At 39.7% G+C, this 17,972-nt stretch overlaps 1 protein-coding gene and 1 pseudogene across 6 annotated transcripts; one reads left to right on the top strand and one right to left on the bottom strand.

Moving 5' to 3' along the window:
* Positions 1 to 796: 796 nt before the first annotated feature.
* On the top strand, positions 797 to 10,623 carry LOC110704556. 6 transcript variants are annotated; one of them, XM_021882360.1, is made up of 9 exons: positions 3,285 to 3,919; positions 4,584 to 6,263; positions 6,399 to 6,549; positions 6,639 to 6,786; positions 6,871 to 7,119; positions 7,448 to 7,708; positions 8,761 to 9,240; positions 9,375 to 9,473; positions 9,672 to 10,623. In XM_021882360.1, exons 2-6 carry the CDS (start codon positions 4,595 to 4,597, stop codon positions 7,697 to 7,699), a joined length of 2,469 nt encoding a protein of 822 aa, XP_021738052.1. In that variant the 5' UTR covers positions 3,285 to 3,919; positions 4,584 to 4,594; the 3' UTR covers positions 7,700 to 7,708; positions 8,761 to 9,240; positions 9,375 to 9,473; positions 9,672 to 10,623. The 6 variants fall into 6 exon arrangements, with proteins under 6 accessions (XP_021738054.1, XP_021738052.1, XP_021738053.1 ...); XM_021882361.1 differs by having other exon boundaries at positions 9,657 to 10,623; XM_021882363.1 differs by having other exon boundaries at positions 8,761 to 9,473; positions 9,672 to 9,887; positions 9,978 to 10,623.
* Positions 8,778 to 13,724, bottom strand: LOC110704537 (annotated as a pseudogene).
* Positions 13,725 to 17,972: the final 4,248 nt, after the last annotated feature.

The following is a 17,972-nucleotide window of genomic DNA, read 5'->3' as shown; positions in this document are numbered from 1 at the left end:
AAGAAAACAATACCTCGTAATCTTCACTACACTCTTGAGATTGCTCCAAATTATACAGTTCTTCAAGGTCCTCAAACCCCTCAATATCCAGTGAAGACAAAAAAATATCGGGAGAAAAGTGTCGTGTGTGCTGTGAAGACAAAGAAATTCTGGGGGAAAGTGATGTGTGTGCTGTGAAGTAAAAATCCAGAAAGTCTAACTCAGAAAAAAAAATTTAGAAGTTTGTTTTCTGATTCAGAGAATGTTTCTGAATCTGAATATTTGCTCCTTTTATACTTTGAGAATAGAATTTGAAAGTTTTAGATATGTTGACTTTTGGTGGGCTTCTAAAAATTTACAACATTTTCGTTGAATATTTTGGTGGGAATTTTGGAGCCAAACCAAATTGAGAGGTCACGTGGGAAATTTGGTTACTGACAGCCCTTTTATACTTTACACTTTCATGAAGTATTTAATTTATGTTGCTGACACAGCTTAAATAAATTTGGTGGCTCCTCAATATTTTTCTTAATATAAGGACAATGTTGTCAATGCACCACTCTCTTTCATACTACCAAAAATTTCCCAACTTTACTATATGATGCAATAAATAAAAGACGGATGAAGTATTATTTTTGATAATTTTTTCTTTTTTTTTACAAAAAAAAAAATTTGTCATTAATTGTTTATGGTAAAACAAACAAAACAAAACAGATGAACATAGACAACCACCTCTTAGGCTTTTACTCCTCTCTCTCTCAATATTGTAGCTTACTCAACGTTCTCTATTGAGGGGACTTCTAATATTCCTATCCTTCATTGAAGCAGCTTCTGAGGTAAGTTGTTTCATTTTGTAGTCATCCAATTTCAATTTCACAATCTATTGTTTATTGTTTATTTAATTTATTTGTCAGTATAGTTAATTTAGGGTTCGGATTATTCAACTATTGGTTCTAATTACTGTTATGAAAGTTCATAACGACTGATTTCGTTGCTAGAGAAGAGAATTATGAGCTTAATTTGTTAATTAAATCAAATGTGCCTTTTCTCCCTAAAATTATTTGATTTTTGTAGCCTAATTAGATAAATGAATCAAATTTGGTTGCTAATGTGTTGTAGAACCCTTTAATGTTAAAATTGAACTATGAAATTGGACCTTTTTTCCCTGGGACCAGGACGGCTGCTCCGCCGGCAAATGATCTTGTTTGTCTAGAAATAATAGTCGTTTATACTATTTTATGATGTTAGGAAAGAGTCAGAGCCGTTTTTGACATTTTGGAGGCCTGGGGTGAAATGATAATTAAAAAAATCATTTATTTATATAATTGTTAAATAGTTATGTAATTTGTTAATTCGTAAATAATTTTATATAATTTGTTAAAACTTTCTCCTTTTATTTAATTGCACCATTTGGACATTTTCATTCACATTTTTCTTTTGATCTTCTTTTGTGATTTATCTGTTAGAAAAAATATAACTAAATATCATATTTTTATATTTACTTAAATAAATAACTTAATCATCAATAAATAATAACCAATCAATAATCCATAAGTATAAATGACACACTAAAAAAGTTCGTGTTGATTCTGGGTGAGATAATGCACCATTTTTTTTGTGTGGCTTTTTATTGTCATTCGCGTATGGAAAATATTTGTGTAAAATAGAAATGCATATACAGATAATTAGTAAAAGGAAAGTCTAATATTATAAAATAATGAAAAAAATAACCACAATAAGTCGAACTTTAGGTGATCTTCCAATATTAAGTCAACTTTAATGAATTAAAAATTAAGTATGACATTGATGTCTATATTCCATAAATAATTTAAGTACTAGATTTGACTTATGACCGGTCAAACAAGTCATCAATTGACTTATACTATAATTAACTCTCAATTAAATAAGAATTGACTTAATTAATAACAAAATATAGCTTAATATTGATTTTGAATATAAAAAAATATTTTAATTTTAACTATAATAAATAATTTTTTAAAAATATTGGGGTGTCGGGTTTGGTGTGGAGGGTTGGGTGGTCATAGGTTCGTGCCGACTAGGGTTGGTGGGAGTTGTGTGGGTTCGATCGATCGGCTAGGTGGGAGTTTGCCACATAATTGTGGTTTGAGAGTAAGGGTTGAGATTTGGGTGGGAGTTCGCCAAATAAGTGGTGTTCGAGAGTTAGAATTAAGGTTTGGGTGGATGTTCGCTGGACTGGTTGGGACACTAGGGTGTAAAGTCAAAATGTATCTAATAAAAGGATCAGATGGAGTATTAGAGCAACTCCATTGGTAAGCTAATTAGCAAATTAGCTTTTTTGGCCACATAAGATTTTAAAGCTAATTTTTTTTGTAGCTAATTTGTGCCCTGGCTACTAGCTTGTGGTGTTTTCCAGAGAGAAGAAGAATATGTCATGCATGCGTTAAAAGATTGCAGTTTAGCCCGAGCAATTTGGAGTAAGTGCAATTATTCTATGGTTTTGTCTAACTCTCTTTGTAGTATGGGTGACTGGTGGGAGCACTGTTTTGGTAATTTTGGAGAGGATATGGTAAGTTTAATTACCATGTGTTAGGCTATGTGGGGTGCAAGGAACAAATGGATGATTGAGGGTGAAAATCCGAATGTTGAACAAATTGTTGCCTATGCTTTGAAGATTAAAGTTGGGAAAGTTGAATAACATGGGGAATGGAGGGGTGGAAAGAGTGTCTCTGTGGGCAAGTCTCCTCCGGCATCCGGTATGGTTAAAATTATTGTTGATGTTGGTGTTTTGGGGGAGGTGGAGACGGGGCTGGGTGCAGTCTGCAGGAATAGTGAGGAGGTGGTGCTTTGGGGAGCTGTGGTGTAGTGGAGTGAAAAATGAGAGATTATGATTGCAGAGGTGGAAGCGGTACTCTGGGGTATGAAGATTGCGAGACACAAGGGTATGAGCTGCACTGGGATCAAGAGTGATAATCTGGTGGTGATTGAGGCGATGAGGAAGTGTTTGTATGGCTCTAGTTCCTTTTATCTGATTATAAAGGATATTCTAGATTTTTTCTTCTTCTAATTTTATTAGTAATAATATAGCACACAAATTGACTTACTTTCAATCATGGGAGTTTGGCCAATGGGTGTAGAGTGATGTAATTTCTCCTCGCATTTTGGAAATTTCTTCGGTTGATCCAAATGGGTTTTTTTTCAAAAGAAAATAAAAAGTATTAAAGTTGTCACTTCCAAAGTTATTCACTAATAATTTTCTGTTTTACACAGATCAGTAACCAACTCATACAATTAACTAATTCATACAATTCTACACTTGCTAGCTGCAATTGTATTTATAATAAAATGTAGGTGACAGTGAGCTGATGTTAAAACCACAAAGGTAACACTTGCATAGTTCACACTTTACATGACACAATTAATTTGCCATAATGGCCACGACAAAAGAGTCAATATATCCCCATTTTTTTTTGAGGAAAACTCATCCTAACCACATTTAAGACATGATAACTTGTAATTGACTTATGTTACCATATTTTCTTTTCGTTTGTTGTAAACTCAGTTTAATTAATGTAATTTCAACCCTTTTCAAAATAAAAAAAAAAAACAAAAAAAACTTACAAACAAATTATACAAGCTTTGGTGTGAGAAGATAATATTTGAGAAATGGAAGTGTAAAGATAAACTAATAATCCGTACTTTTAAAACAGGTTTACTCTAAACCCTTAAAAGGTCTACCCATCCCATAATTGGACTATCGTATAAAGACTCAGCCCATTTATTTATTAGACGGATCTAACCCATTAATAACTGTGGCAGGGTCATGGCTTTTAATAGGGATCCAAGGCGTCCAACCCATTGAATTGCTCTATTGAAGCGCATTCAACGTTCTCCATTGAAGCGCAGTTGCCGTTCTCCGTTGAATCTAGTTCTTGTATCCCCCATTGAAGCAGCTTCTGAGGTAAGTTGTTTGTATTTGTTATCATCATATCAAATATCCCTAAAATTATGAGATATTGAATCAAATATCCCTAAAATTATGAGATAATTGAATCAAATTTGGTTGCTAATGTATTGCACAACACTTTAATGTTAGGATTCAACAGAGCTCTTTTCCCTGGGCCCAGGGCTGCCGCCCCTCCTGCCCTTCCTCAGGGACGGGCCTGGAAAGAGTTGTCATCTAAATTAGTAATGGTTTATTATCGTATTATTTAGGAACTATGGAGTTTTGTTTAGATTCTTTGAACGTTATACTTTTTGGCTCATTTGCCAATGCCTTGATGGTAATGGATTATGGGTTAATGTTAATTTAGCATGATTTGGAGTATGGTATTGGAATTTATTTTATGCGAGTAATATTTTAAATTCAAACCCCATTTGAAACTTCGTGGATCCTCCATTAATCGAAGGTCATATATGGCACACCTTGACTATGTTTAGCTTAAATAAGATGGTTCTGCCCTTGTTCTGTTTTTTTTTTTTATTTATTTTTATTTTTTTATTTTTTTATTTTTTTTATTTTTTTTTATTTTTAACTTTCATGCGTTTCTTGGTGGTCTGACTTTAGACCTCTTGCGAATGGAAGGCCGTAGTGTTAAACCCATATTGATCTCTGTTTTTTACAGTTGTATATAAAATGGCAAAACAAGCTCCTACTCTGTTTCTTGAAGACTGGCTTAGGAGCAGTACCAGCAACAGCAATGGAAGCAAAAACACCTCCGGAAACTCTGCTATTTCATCAGCACAAATGATCATCCAGGCATGGGCTGAGCTCAGGGATTGTCTCCAGAAGGGAATCTTTCATCCTCGTCACCTTCATTCTCTTAAATCCCTAGTTAATTCACAAGCCTCATTATATGTGGCCGACCCACAAGCAAAAGTCCTCATTTCTATCCTTTCTTCTTCTAACATTTCTCTTCCTAATGATTCACTGCCCCTTATCCTGAGACTTTTATATGTATGGGTGAGAAAATCATCCAAGCCGTCGTTAGCACTGATGGATTCGGCTGTGAATGTGATTGCTCATATATTATCTGACCAGTTTGATGCTGAGAAAAGTGTTTCTTTATTTGTGGAAGGCATTCTTTTTGTTGGTGCTTTCTGTTCAGTCCCTTCTGTGACTGAAAACACCAAAATCATTTGCTTGAAGCTTGTTTGTAGTATGCTGGAGGAACAATATCAGTTGATTGGTTCAGTCGGTGAGCTCATTCCTGATGTACTTGCAGGGATTGGGTATGCTTTATCCTCTTCTGGAGAAGTTCACTTTGTTAGGCTGTTAAATTTTCTGTTAGGAAATTGGGTTTATATAGAGAAACCACATGATGTATCTCATGCATTGGTTGTTTTGCATTTGATAGAATGGGTTGTGTACAGATTCATTAGTTCTAGTGCTTTGGAGAAAATTAGGATCTTTAGCAGTGAAGTAATTGAAAACCCCAAGAAAAACTATGCTATTTTTGCTGTCCTCATGGCCACAGCTGGTGCTCTAAGAGCATCTAATAGACCTGTGAAGCAGGGAGAGTGGTTGAATATTGTTACTAGATTAAGGATTTCAGCAGAAGCTAAAATTGAAGCTATAGCATCAAACCTGATTTCAGATATAGGATCCCCGAGTAACATTATTGTTGAAGATGCTGAATTCGGATTTCTCCTCCATTGCCTGTCATTGGCTGCATCTCGAAGTGGTGGTTTGAGTTCATCAAGAGGATCGCTACTACTATCACTTGCTCTAGCCTTGCTGATTGAAGTCCTTCCCTTGAGAAGATTTTATAGCAAGATCCTTGAATATCCGATTAGCAATCTTGAGGGTTTAAATCCAATCTATGTGAAGAATCATCAAGACAGCATTCTTTTCAAGGAAGCAGGGGCAGCAACTGGTGTTTTCTGCAATCTTTATGCATCTGCAAATGAAAAAGATAAGTGTAGAGTTGAGGATCTAGTTTGGAGTTTCTGTCATGACATTTACTTGGGGCATCGGCAGGTGACCTTGCTGCTGCAAGGCAGGTCAGACCAATTGCTTAATGATTTGGAGAAAATAGCTGAATCAGCTTTCTTGATGGTTGTAGTCTTTGCATTAGCCGTTACGAAAAACAAATTGACTTCAAAATTCTCAAGGGAGATACAGATGGATTGTTCTGTCAAAATTCTGGCCTCATTCTCCTGTATGGAGTATTTCCGGCGCATACGGCTTCCTGAATATATGGAGGCAATCAGAAGTGCAGCCACAAGTGTGCAAGAGAACAAGATTGCCTGTATCTCTTTTGTCGAATCCTTTCCTTCTTACGCTGACCTGACAAACCCTCAAGGTATGAATCATTATGATATCCCATTAGAACACTTCTCAAATTAGTTTAGTTTATAGATCTAATCTGTAATGCTCTCTGCTGCCAATTACTTTCTTGTAGATAAAAAAAAGGTGTTTTAAAATCTTGTTTTTGTAGGATTTTGTCATCTGCAGAATGGGAATTATGTATGGTCCAAAGATGAAGTACAGACGGCAAGGATCTTGTTTTACCTGCGGGTTATTCCAACTTGCATCAGCCATTTGCCTAGTGATGTGTTCCAAGAAGTGGTTGCTGCCACAATGTTTTTGTATCCTAAACCTCGTATTCTACTTATAGATAGCCTTTGAGCGATGAATAATATTTTTACTATTGATTCCTTATTACAAATGCTTATAGATATTTGGGGCATCCTAATAACAAAGTAGCACGGGCCTCACATATAGTGTTTTCGTCTTTTGTTACTTCTGAAAATGAATCCTCTCAGATGGAGAGGTCCTTGTTGAAGGAGCAACTTGTTTTCTATTACATGAAGAGATCCCTTGAGGTACTAAAAAGTGCTTTCAAAAGCTGTAACAAATATCTGACTTTTGAGTTTGGTTTGTTTTAAATTATAATTTACAACATATAGGCTTATCCGGGTATTACACCATTTGATGGTCTGGCTTCTGGTGTTTCTGCATTGGTTCGACATCTTCCTGCTGGGAGCCCATCCATATATTATTGCGTACACAGTCTTGTTGAAAAGGCCAATGTGTTATGCGGAGAAGTTAAGAATATTAAAGATTCTGAATGGTGGAAGAACTGGCAAGGAGACTCAGAGCCCTGCAAGAAAATCATAGAGCTTCTTATGCAGCTGATAACCTTGGTGGACATACAGGCATGTGAAAATCATTGTTTCTTTCATTATTACTCTAGATGAGATTTAACTAGGAGTCAAGGATATGTAATGCATAATTTTGATATGAGGTAACTGCCTTGTTATTTGTTAAATCAAGAAAGAAATAAAATAAAGGACATGGTGTGAAGAAACCTTGAAAGTTGAAACTTGCATGAGATGGACTCTTTGCAATATCGATTAAGAGTTTATACCCACAAGCCTTTTCTGGTTATCTCGATTATGATGATGGCATAGTGATAACCACTTTCCATTGCTCATGCTAATCTCTTATGATCAATTTCAAGATTTCTTTGGTTTGTTTGTGTAGGTACTACCAGAATTGATGAAGCTGTTGGCGCGGCTAATTATCCAATTACCAAAAGATGGCCAGAATATGGTACTCAATGAATTGTATGCCCTTGTTGCAGAATCTGATGATGTAACCAGAAAGCCTACATTAGTTTCATGGTTACAATCGCTATCTTACCTCTGTTCTCAACCCACTACTACAAACGAAGCATGCACAGAGGTTCCAAGTGCCAATTCATTAATCTTGCAGAATGTTACTGCACGATTATGATCGATTAAGGTACCAAAATTTCTTAAAACTACATGCATTGTATTCAGTTTGTTCATGTCAACTTAGTTTTATATCCTCTTCAAATACCTAGAAATGAAACTTGGAGCATAGGAATTATTTAGCACACTAAATCCATTCCCATGCAATGCACCCTTATTATTAACTTATTAAGCATTACTTCGTATTACTCAGGCGACAAAGCTTAATATGTAGCGTATTTCAGCTCTAAAATTGTTTTGTATGAATAGGTATCAATGATTATTACAGATAAGTATGTGATGAATTGCCTTAGAATCTGACTTAGAAGTCAGATATCAAGATTTTGGATTAGTGAATGTAACGGGTTCGATGAATTGACGCACTGAACCTGATAAACAATGAGAGGCAACAGAGGAAGTACTATGTATGTACTAGTAACAGATTAGGGATTTTTGGTGGTTTGATTTCAACGAATTCCCAGCTGCCTTGTGTCTGGTTGAGAGCAAAAACAATATCAATGACCATCTGAATGGTGTAATATTAAAAGCATAAATTAGTTTATTGTCTAATATGCCAGTTATTAACATTGGACACTTGCTGTTTAGTAGTGACAGACTGACTGTAAATATATTATGTATCATGCCCTATTTAAAAAAGAAAGCATACAGAACTATGGAATCCCAAATTGGAGATGGAAATCATAGATTCATTTGTCCCTTATTATATTTTGTAGGTTTGTCTCTTTTCTCTGGGGTAAGCATGTTCTCCCTCAATTTGATACGTCACAAAGTAGGATTATATTTTGGAGCTCCCAAGAGCATTTATTTTTGAAAATCATGCATTTGTAAAAAATAATACTTCTGCATTCTATGCATAATGGTATAAAACTTAGGCAGCAGCAGACTAGATAAAAGCCTTCGGGCTGAGCATGCATACTATAGGGTATAATGAAAGTCTACAGAGCATATTAGTATAGCTGAAAACTATGAAGTGTGTATGTCTAAACTGTGGGATTGTGCTATGAGGAGCTATTGTTTCAACCTCCTTTATTTTGCTTAACTCTTTGATGAGTGTGATTGTAGGTTTGTAGGAATACAATTCAGATATGAACTGGAATGTCATGAAGTCGCTGAGTTTTCTCCACGTTGAGCCCCCCAAATGTCTCCTCCATATCCATCTCATTGGTAAAACCCCATCTTCTAGCTTCCAATCAAATACATGAATTAGTGATCCCATTATCAAAGAGACCATTCGATTAGCCAATGGCAACTCAGGACAGATTCGACAGCCAGCATTAAATGGAATCAGCTCAAAATCACGGCCCTTGACATCAATATCTGATCCCACAAATCTCTCTGGCTCATATAAAGTGGGAGTCTCCCACAAGGTTAAATCTCTCTCCCGATGACCCATACATTTATCAGTACTTGTGCGTTTTTGGGGACATTAAAGTCGAAGAGCTGCACATCTGTATCTGCTTTTTTACGCAGCAGAAGTGGCACTGGTGGGTGCAGTTTCAAGGTTTCCTTGATGATTGCTTGCAAGTACAGTAGCCGAGGAATGTCAGTTTCTTCTACTAAATTTCCCTTTCCAATGATTTCTTGGCGCTCCATTTGTGCTTTCTTTAGCTTTTCTGGGTTGTGCAACAATTCTTCCATTGCCCATTCAAGGGTTGATGTTGTGTCAATTCCTGCAGAAAATAAGTCCTGCAGAGAAGGGACGTCAATTATTTTTGAAATTAAGCTACAAAAATATCTCAATAAAGTTTATTGAGAGAGATACAGCAGATGACCAGGTATCATTGAAAGTTCAATTTTCTCAATTTTCTTATGATTAATGCCCTGCATTGCGTCTAAAATATAGTTGTCTTCTATTGATCCTGAAGCCTTTCCCCTTGCAACCTTTGGTTTATCATAATCTTGTAGAAATCCATTAGCTTCCCAAAGTAAACACTTGTATGCCGTGTGATGCCCTGTAGGTCGATCTTTTGCAGGAAAGGAAGATAGTCTGCAAAGTTGGTTTTCCCAACTTCTTTCAACAGGCCTCGTATTGTCTCTCGAAATTCATGAGCAATTTTCGAACTAGGATCACCCATATCAACTGAAAAACAAAAAGTATTTGATAGCAAATTGAGGGTAGTGGTGAATGTTGCTTGGCCAATGTTTACTGCTATACGGTCATCGCCAATCTTCTCCACATAGAATATACAGTAAGATCTTTGATCTTATTTCTTCGAAGTCTTTGGCTAGCATTCTGTCCGCTGGCAGAATAAAACTTGGGAATTACATATTTTGCGTAGATTTCTCCATCAGATGATGCTGAGCCTGCTGGCAACCAAGCTACTGAATTTTTATTGTGGTTGAGTGCACGAACAGCATCAATGTGGCGGCTGGAGAAAGAAATATAATTCTTTTGAAGGGCCTCTTTTGCCACAGCAGCTGAAGGAATGATCACTGTAGGCACTTGGCCGAGCTGCATCATCATCCATATTTGCTGGCAGATTTTGTCAAGGAGACATGCGGGTTGGAGTCAAGGCTAAAAAGGTTCCGAAGATGGGTAAAGGCGGCGGCCCTGGTGGTAGTTTTGATTCATTGCCCTGCAACCCATGCTAATACAACACAGGACAGAATTCAGGCTATCCGTGGCACCTCTAAAGTACAATATTGTCTTTACAGGAAGTATATTATTTGACTTGGTACAATGGTGTGGTACATGAGTTATTTTTTTATCTCCCTCCCTCAACTTCTAAAATGAGTGAATGGTTTAAATTCCTTCTAAATTGTTTTCTAAATTGAATTTTTTTCTTTCTTTTTTGGCTTGTTTGTCAAAAACCACAACCTGTTATAAATTTCCATTACTGCCTAAAACCATAGACTTTTAGGACTTTGGTTAGCAAAAGTACATGCAGTCTCTAATACTACAGAGTACATTTATTACCGTGGACATGAAATACTGGGAGAAATTAATTTGTTTTTAGAGATGAAGAGGGTTCATGATTTGTGGAACTTCTTTTACTCATTTCCTTTAACAGTTAGGACTTAATTTGTGACTAAAACTATAAGCCTATAACCATTGACATATCTAATTAGTACAAACATAGAATTAATGTTGGCCATTGAGTCATTTGGTTCAAGTACGAGTTGGCTAGGTTGTTGGGTAGGATCCATTCAGAAGATGAAATTTTTGGTTCAAGTATAAGCCGGATCGGATCCATGAAAGTTAGATCATACTTGACTGTATTGAAAATTTCGGAGTCGCACTTTTGTAGGAAACACACTAATCACAAATATTTAGGGAAAAATTGTCATAAATAATACAATTTTTGAATGGTTGAATTTAAATAATACAACTTTTTGATGAGAAAATACAAATGACAAAACTGTAAATAAATCAACAACTTTTTTTTTTTATTCTTATTAAATGTAGGTTGCATAGTTGATATAATTACGAAAATGTCATGCTGACTGGATATTTTTGTTGATTTATTTACGATTTTGTCACTTGATAAACGGATTTTGTTGATAAGGTAGGACATTCTTTTTTATTATTATTCTTAATATTACAACCTTTTGGAGGTCTCAATTTTAAATAGGTCAAACCAAACGTAACCTAGTGAACGGTTAATTATGCCACATATTGCTTAAAAAAATTATTAATTTTTTTTTCTTTTCTCCCTCCTCCCATCCAACACCACCACCCCCCTCCCCAGCCACTCGTTCGAAAATAGTCCCCTCCCCTTCTTGATTGCCTGCCCACCCCACCCTTCACTAGCCCCAAGCCCCCCACTAGCCTAAAACCCCTACCCCGCAACTCCACCCTCTGGCCACCATTATCGAAACCCCTTTGAACCAGGTCAGGGGAAAGTAGGATTGGAGAGATTAGGGCCATGGTGGTTGGGGTTGGCGAGCAAGTAGGGTTCAGGTAGGGGAGGTGGACTAACCACCGATGGCTGGCAAGGGACGGGTTGAACGGGGAGGGAGAGGGAGAGGTGGAAATATTTTTTAAAATATTATTCATTCATTCAAAAATTATATATTACAAAAGTCAGAATTTAAGTGACCTTCATTACAAGTTTTTGACCTGTTTAAAATTGAGACCCCAAGATTTGTAATATCAACAAATAATCATAAAGTTGTCTTGTATAATAAATTCAACCTTGCAAAGGTTGCATTATTTATGACAATTTTTACTATATTTATTTGATTTCAATTTAGTTGGTTTGACTCAGGTGACTTTTGCCTTAGGTCAGTTTTGATCGTCATAACGACAATGCAAATTTAGTCATTTTGATATATATTTTTTTTAGTAAATGTATGTTTCTTTTTATTTATTTATTTAATTTTTTTTTAATGTATGAATTTTGTACTGCTTCAGTACTTCATATATTCTTAATTCTCCTATTTTTCTAAAATCACATGTCAACTAAAATACAAGTTTATTATTTTACATCATTACTTGCTGATTATTGCATGTTCTAGAAATTATAAATTAAGGTACTAGCATTAGTGTGTTGCGCAACTCTAAACTAGTTGTAAGTGTTATTGTACCATATCAACTTGAGAAGAGCTAGAAATAACTCAATATGCACCAATATAAAAATTATTTGCTTTTTTTTTTTTTTTTTTTTTTTTTTTAATCCTCGTCTCCTCGATGCCACATTTAGTGAAAATACTGGCTTAACTAGTTGAAATACAATTAATACGAGAGAGGAACAGAGACAAGAAAATTAAATGTCATATTTGTTGCCAAGTTTGTGTAATTTTTATTATCAATTTTGCCCTTTTTTTCCTTATATATATATATATATATATATATACTAGAATGTACCCCGGGCGATGCCCCGGGTTCACTACTCAATATAAATCCTTATTTGTTGATGTAAATGTTCATTGGCGGGAAGGTAATTTATTTATACGGTTTGATTAACATCTCGTAAAAATTATTAGAATAAGTCTAACGGGTCAATTAAATTACTAAGTAGTAATATTTTTTTATCATTTGAGAAGCGTTTTAAAATAAGGTGCTTGTATATTTATTTTTCAAAAAAATTATAATAATGCCCGGTAATTTCATATTGTAGGTTGGGGAGTGTTTCGGGGTTTTTTGAAGTGTCCTGCGGGAGAGTTACAATTCCAAGAATGCCCTTCGACCGCCTGTACCTGCAAAACCACGGAGACTCCGGTTGGGTGGAGCTCCGCCTCCGACGATCAAGTCAGTAATGTACGGGAGGAAGGAAGTGCGTAAAGAGTAAAATTGCTTCTCGCGTAATGGGAGAATTCCGCAATTAATATTGCTCGGTTTTGGTGTAAGTGTATTTATGAATGTATTGAATGCAATTGCCTCATTAATGAGGACTCTTCCACTATTTATAGTGGGGAGCATTGGTTCCCCATTTAGGGTTCCTAGGACACGTGTCAGCAGGGGATTGGAGCCCTGCTGACCAGTAGCAAGGTGCCACGTGTCGCTCTTCCATTGGGCCACGTGGCTGGGGTAATTTTACCCCAAACATTTGCCCCTCTCAGGTGCTGACGTGGCAAGGTGCCACGTGGCACCTGAGAAGAGACCTGATTTTTTTTTTTTTTTTTTTTTATTTTTTTTTTTTACCCTTCAAATTCTAACTGAAGGAAGAGGGAAAAGCAGAAGGGGAAGGGTTGCGTCCTTTCGCCTTCCGGGACAACCCCTATAAATAGGGGATGAAGCACACGAGAGCTCATTTACAAACTTCGTGACTTTTCTTGAATTTTGAGAGCATCCGGCATTTGAGAGCATCCGGTACTTGAAATTCAGAGCACACAGAGATTTGATAGCTTTAAGAGCAGCCGGTTTTCAGACCGCCTGTGAAGTAGTAAGCAAGCAAATAGATTTTCGAGAGGGTACCCCAGAGAACCCAGCCGGTCTTCCAACCGTCTGTGTCTTCGCAAGCATCCCCAAGAAATTTCTTGAGGTTTCAACTCTCTTCTACTCTAGGTACCGTCTCTATTCCTTTTTGCTTTTCCATGTATTTCCGTTTGCGTCTTTTGCTGGCATTTTTGTTTATAAGTCCCATAGGTAGATGGACCCTTTATACCATATCCGGACCATAGTTGTGAACTCAGCCGGTCAATTAGTACGGCTGAGTCTAGAACTGGATCTGCCGCCTCTGATCTTTGGAATTTCCCCTTTTCAACGCCTATATCGATCGACTCCGTGTCTGTGCAGGACACTATGGCCAGAATTAGGGGAACGGCTATGGACCCCAATTACAGAGGCGGAGACTCAAACGAGTTATCGCCTGAAAATCAAGGCCCAGACGGGACGGTTAGAGAACCATCCGGCGGTACCCCCGCCACCCCAAGCGATAGCATTCTAGGCTCCTATAACGAGGAGACCTCTCCGGCTCAGGAGGCTGAGCAGACAGAAGCCGCCAACGAGGCTCCCAACTCCCCATCCGACTCCGATGACGGTCGGGCTGAAAGCAGTAGCTCCAGCTACTTAACCATGTCAGAGGATAGCGAGGAGGCGGAGAGGCCTTCGTGGCAAAGCCGAAACGACCCTCTCATGATCGCCGTCTCCTTGAAGGACCGCGCCCTTATGCGGTCTTCTCTATAAGACTTTATTACCAGACGGCCGCTTGGTGAGGGATACAAGATGACCTAACCGGGGGAGTTCGGGACGGTTGTATGGGAAGATGACCAGCCCAACGCTAACGGTTGGTTTGGATGCTATGAGGCGGCTTTCCTAGCCGGCGTCCGTTTTCCCCTTCACAACACGATCAAGGCCATACTTAGGGGGTATGGCCTAGGCGTTTGGCAACTCACCCCGAATTCTTGGGTGAATATTTTAGGGTACATCGCCGCCTGCGAGATGCAGGGTCTCAACCCCGGCTGGGAGGCGTTTGCCCATATGCACTACTTGAGCCGGAGCCCAGGCGGCTGGAGGGCCTGGTACACGTTGACAACCTACCCCCAATATATGATGACCTTGGACAAGCCGTCTAAATGGTCGGACTGGAAGAACCGGTTCTACCTGGTCAAAGCTCCGTCTGAGGAGGAGAACAAGGAGTACCGGACCTACAACCGGAAGCCAGAGCTTTTGGGGCAGAAGTGCCGGCTGCCCCCAGTTCCTGATAATGATAGGAAGGCCATTCCGGACTCCGGATTTTTTGAGCTGACCTCTACCTCTCTCTCAACCGGAGAGATAATAAGGGTACCCAAGAACTGGGTGCCCAAACACGAATTTTTCAAGGACGAGTGCTTCTTGTCCGCCTGTGGGCTTAGCAGAATGTTTAAGAACAAAGGTTACAAACCCTAGCCGGTTAATTTGATGCCGGCTGACCTTTTTCTCTTGATTGCAATGTAAAATTCATATCTCTGACCGGATGTGTTTTCGTTTTGCAGAAGAAGCTAAGAAGATGCTGCCCACCGCCAAGACACCCGCAAAAAAGGCTTTAGATATCCGAAAGGAGAATCTGGAGAAGAAACTTGCCGCTTAGGCGGCTAAAAAGGTTAGCCCGCCTGACCTTCTCTATGAGTTTGACTTTGATGTTGTTTTAGCTATTTATTCATCTAACCGTTTGTGGTCTTGTTTCAGGATGGGGGTGTTATTCCTCGTTCCTTGCAAAAACAGATCCGGCAGAGGCCGTCTGTTGAAGAGCCTGCACTCAAGGTGCAGAGAACCGCTTCTACCGCCCGGGCAACAACCGGCGGTAAAACAATAAAGACCCCAGGCGGGTCTAACACTGAAACGACCTCGAAAGAGGTCACTCCAATAAGGACCGCAACCGGTCCATCTTCTGCCGGAGGCCAAACGGCTTCCCAAAAAGGTATAAACCCCTTCAACCTCACGTTGCTCGACCTACCCATGCGGGTAAAGTCATACTCTTCTTCGTAGCCGGGAGATTCTCCGATCAGCCGGTTGTCCGTAGGCGGAGCATACGCAGCATTCTCATCGTCTGTTTCTGGTGCAGATATCTCACCACGCTGGCGGGACGCTGCTCAATACACCTGGGCCATGCTGAAAGCCGTCCCCCGGGACGAGAAGGAGACGATTCCTGGAATCAATACCTTCAATGCCGACCGGGTGATGGTCGACCTGGCCGATGTAAGTCAATGAGTACCCACCCGACATTTAATTTGTAATACACCCATCCGGTCTTTCAACTAATACCGGTTGTGTTGTTGTTGCAGGCACTGCTCCGCGTGGAGGGGCTTAAGAAGGCCTACATCCGCAAGCAGGAAGAGGTAAGAAGAGCCAAACGTTCTGCGGATGACGCACATAGCGTTGCTCACTATTCCATGATTGTGCATGACTTAGAAACTAAAGCTATAATCATGAAACAGGCGGATCAGGTCAAGTCCCTCCAACGAGCCCTCTTAGAGTCCAAGCGCAAAATCGACAACCTCCAGGCGGCCCTGGATAACGCTGAAAATGAGCTAAAAAAGCATGAAGAGCCTCTCAAGCGGCTCGACCAGGTGGAGAAGAGCAGCAAACGACTGCAATTAGAGAATGACCGCCTGGTTAAGGAGGCTGCAGATGCTCAGCGCAATTTCCAGGCCACCCTAGAAGCTGATCAGAGCCGGCTCATTGAGGAGAATGAGCAGGACTGCCAAAACAGAATGAAGAGGGCGTTCTCCATCATCCACCCGGGTGCAGACTATAACGTCTGGGAGCTCACCTACAAATACGCAGACCTGGCCATTCTGGCTGAAGAGGAGGGCAAGGCGGGGCCCGAACCATATGAGCAATGGGTGGATGCCGAGTTCCAGCGAATGCAAGCGGAAGCGGCTGCTTTGGAGGCGACAGTCGAGGATGAGGTTGCTCCCGGCTCCGTTCCCAACACCGACCCAACTCATCTGGAAGGGAGCCAGGCTCAGGGCGACCGGGTAACAGTGCAGCTTGAGTAGCAACGACCTCCCGGCCTGCGCGCCGTGCATTATCTTGTAATAACGCCGGAAGGGTCGGCTTACTCTGCTGTTATTTTTCATTTTGAGCACTGATATTTTCACCGGCTGCGCCGGTTTATTCTGTAAACAAGTTAACATTTTCACCGGCTGTGCTGGTTAATTTTGCTACATTTCTACCGGTTGATCCGGTTTTGAATGATTTTACTTTTTGCTGCTTTGAATATCGCATTTTTCTTCTTGCTTTGAATGAATGTTTTTCCGCATGACTTGTTGGGGTTAGGGTAAGTAATTGCCCCTGGATAGGGGGCTGGCATAAACGAAATGGTGCCAGGCGGCTATCCATATGCTATAGCGCAAACGACTTTAGCTAAGTGCTAAGTGTCAACCATTTTTACCGATTTGCCGGCTGGGTTTTTGGGAAAGACCTTTTCGAAGGATTTAGGGTGTCAATTTGCCGGTTGGGCTTTTGCAAGCACACCCTTCATAGATTATTGGCCTAACCCAAATTTTTGAGGCCTGCCTTCTCTTAGTCGATTAGGCGGTATGTTAAGTAACGGCTGTCTGTTTTGAGATCAGCCTTAAATGGTACTTGATCCAAAGAGGGGGCCGGTTGCATGTTTGGGAATGCTAACCCACAATTCTTTGGTGCCATGGATCATTCAGGCGGGTAGGACCGCCTTGATCACTAGAACAATTTTCCACCCAAATGGGAGATGTTCTCTTCGATGAATTCACCCGAATGGGTGTCACCGGCAGATTCGTTAATTTTCCGGGCCCGCTTGTGTAGGGCACAAGACAGGGCGCATGGGAAATTGGTAAATGGGGCTGCTTGTGTTAAGCACAAGACATGGCGCATGTAAGCATGATATGTAGTAAATCTTTCTCATTAATTATACAAAAATCTACAAAAACTATACAATTTCTAGAAGTAGTATTTTTTGAGATTATCTACGTTCCAGGTTCTAGGCAGCTTTCTACCGTCTGAGGTTTCCAGGCGGTATGTGCCGTCTTGTACTTCTTCAAAGATCCGGTAGGGTCCCTCCCAATTTGGGGTCATTTTGCCTTGCTCATTGGCCCTACCGGTTGCTTCCATTTTGCGAAGCACAAAATCTCCTACTTTCAGGGGCCGCTTGTGAACCCGCTTGTTGTAGGCCCTTGTCATTCTCAGGCGGTAAATTTCATGACGCAAGGCTGCGTTGCCCCTTCGCTCTGGGAGAGCATCTAGTGCGAGCCGCATGGCTTCCCAATTGGCCGCCTCATCATATAGCATGATGCGAAGCGTTGGCTCATAATGTTCAATGGGGAGCACCGCCTCAGTGCCATATGTCATAAGAAATGGGGTTTCACCGGTTGCCCCTTTTTCAGTGGTCCTGATGGCCCAAAGGACATGAGGTAGTTCCTCTGCCCATAGT

This window comes from Chenopodium quinoa, unplaced genomic scaffold (genome assembly GCF_001683475.1).
Source record: "Chenopodium quinoa cultivar QQ74 unplaced genomic scaffold, ASM168347v1, whole genome shotgun sequence".
In the NCBI taxonomy this organism is placed as follows: domain Eukaryota; kingdom Viridiplantae; phylum Streptophyta; class Magnoliopsida; order Caryophyllales; family Amaranthaceae; genus Chenopodium; species Chenopodium quinoa.
The sequence above is the reverse complement of the archived record's forward strand: the minus strand, read 5'-3'. Positions and strand labels throughout refer to the sequence as shown.

Coding starts and splice junctions, on each gene's coding strand:
- LOC110704556 (XM_021882362.1), top strand. CDS start 4,595: ATGGCAAAACAAGCTCCTACTCTGTTTCTTGAAGACTGGCTTAGGAGC. Junction 6,550..6,638: donor GTTGCTGCCACAATGTTTTT/GTATCCTAAACC, acceptor AAATGCTTATAG/ATATTTGGGGCATCCTAATA. Junction 6,787..6,870: donor ACATGAAGAGATCCCTTGAG/GTACTAAAAAGT, acceptor TACAACATATAG/GCTTATCCGGGTATTACACC.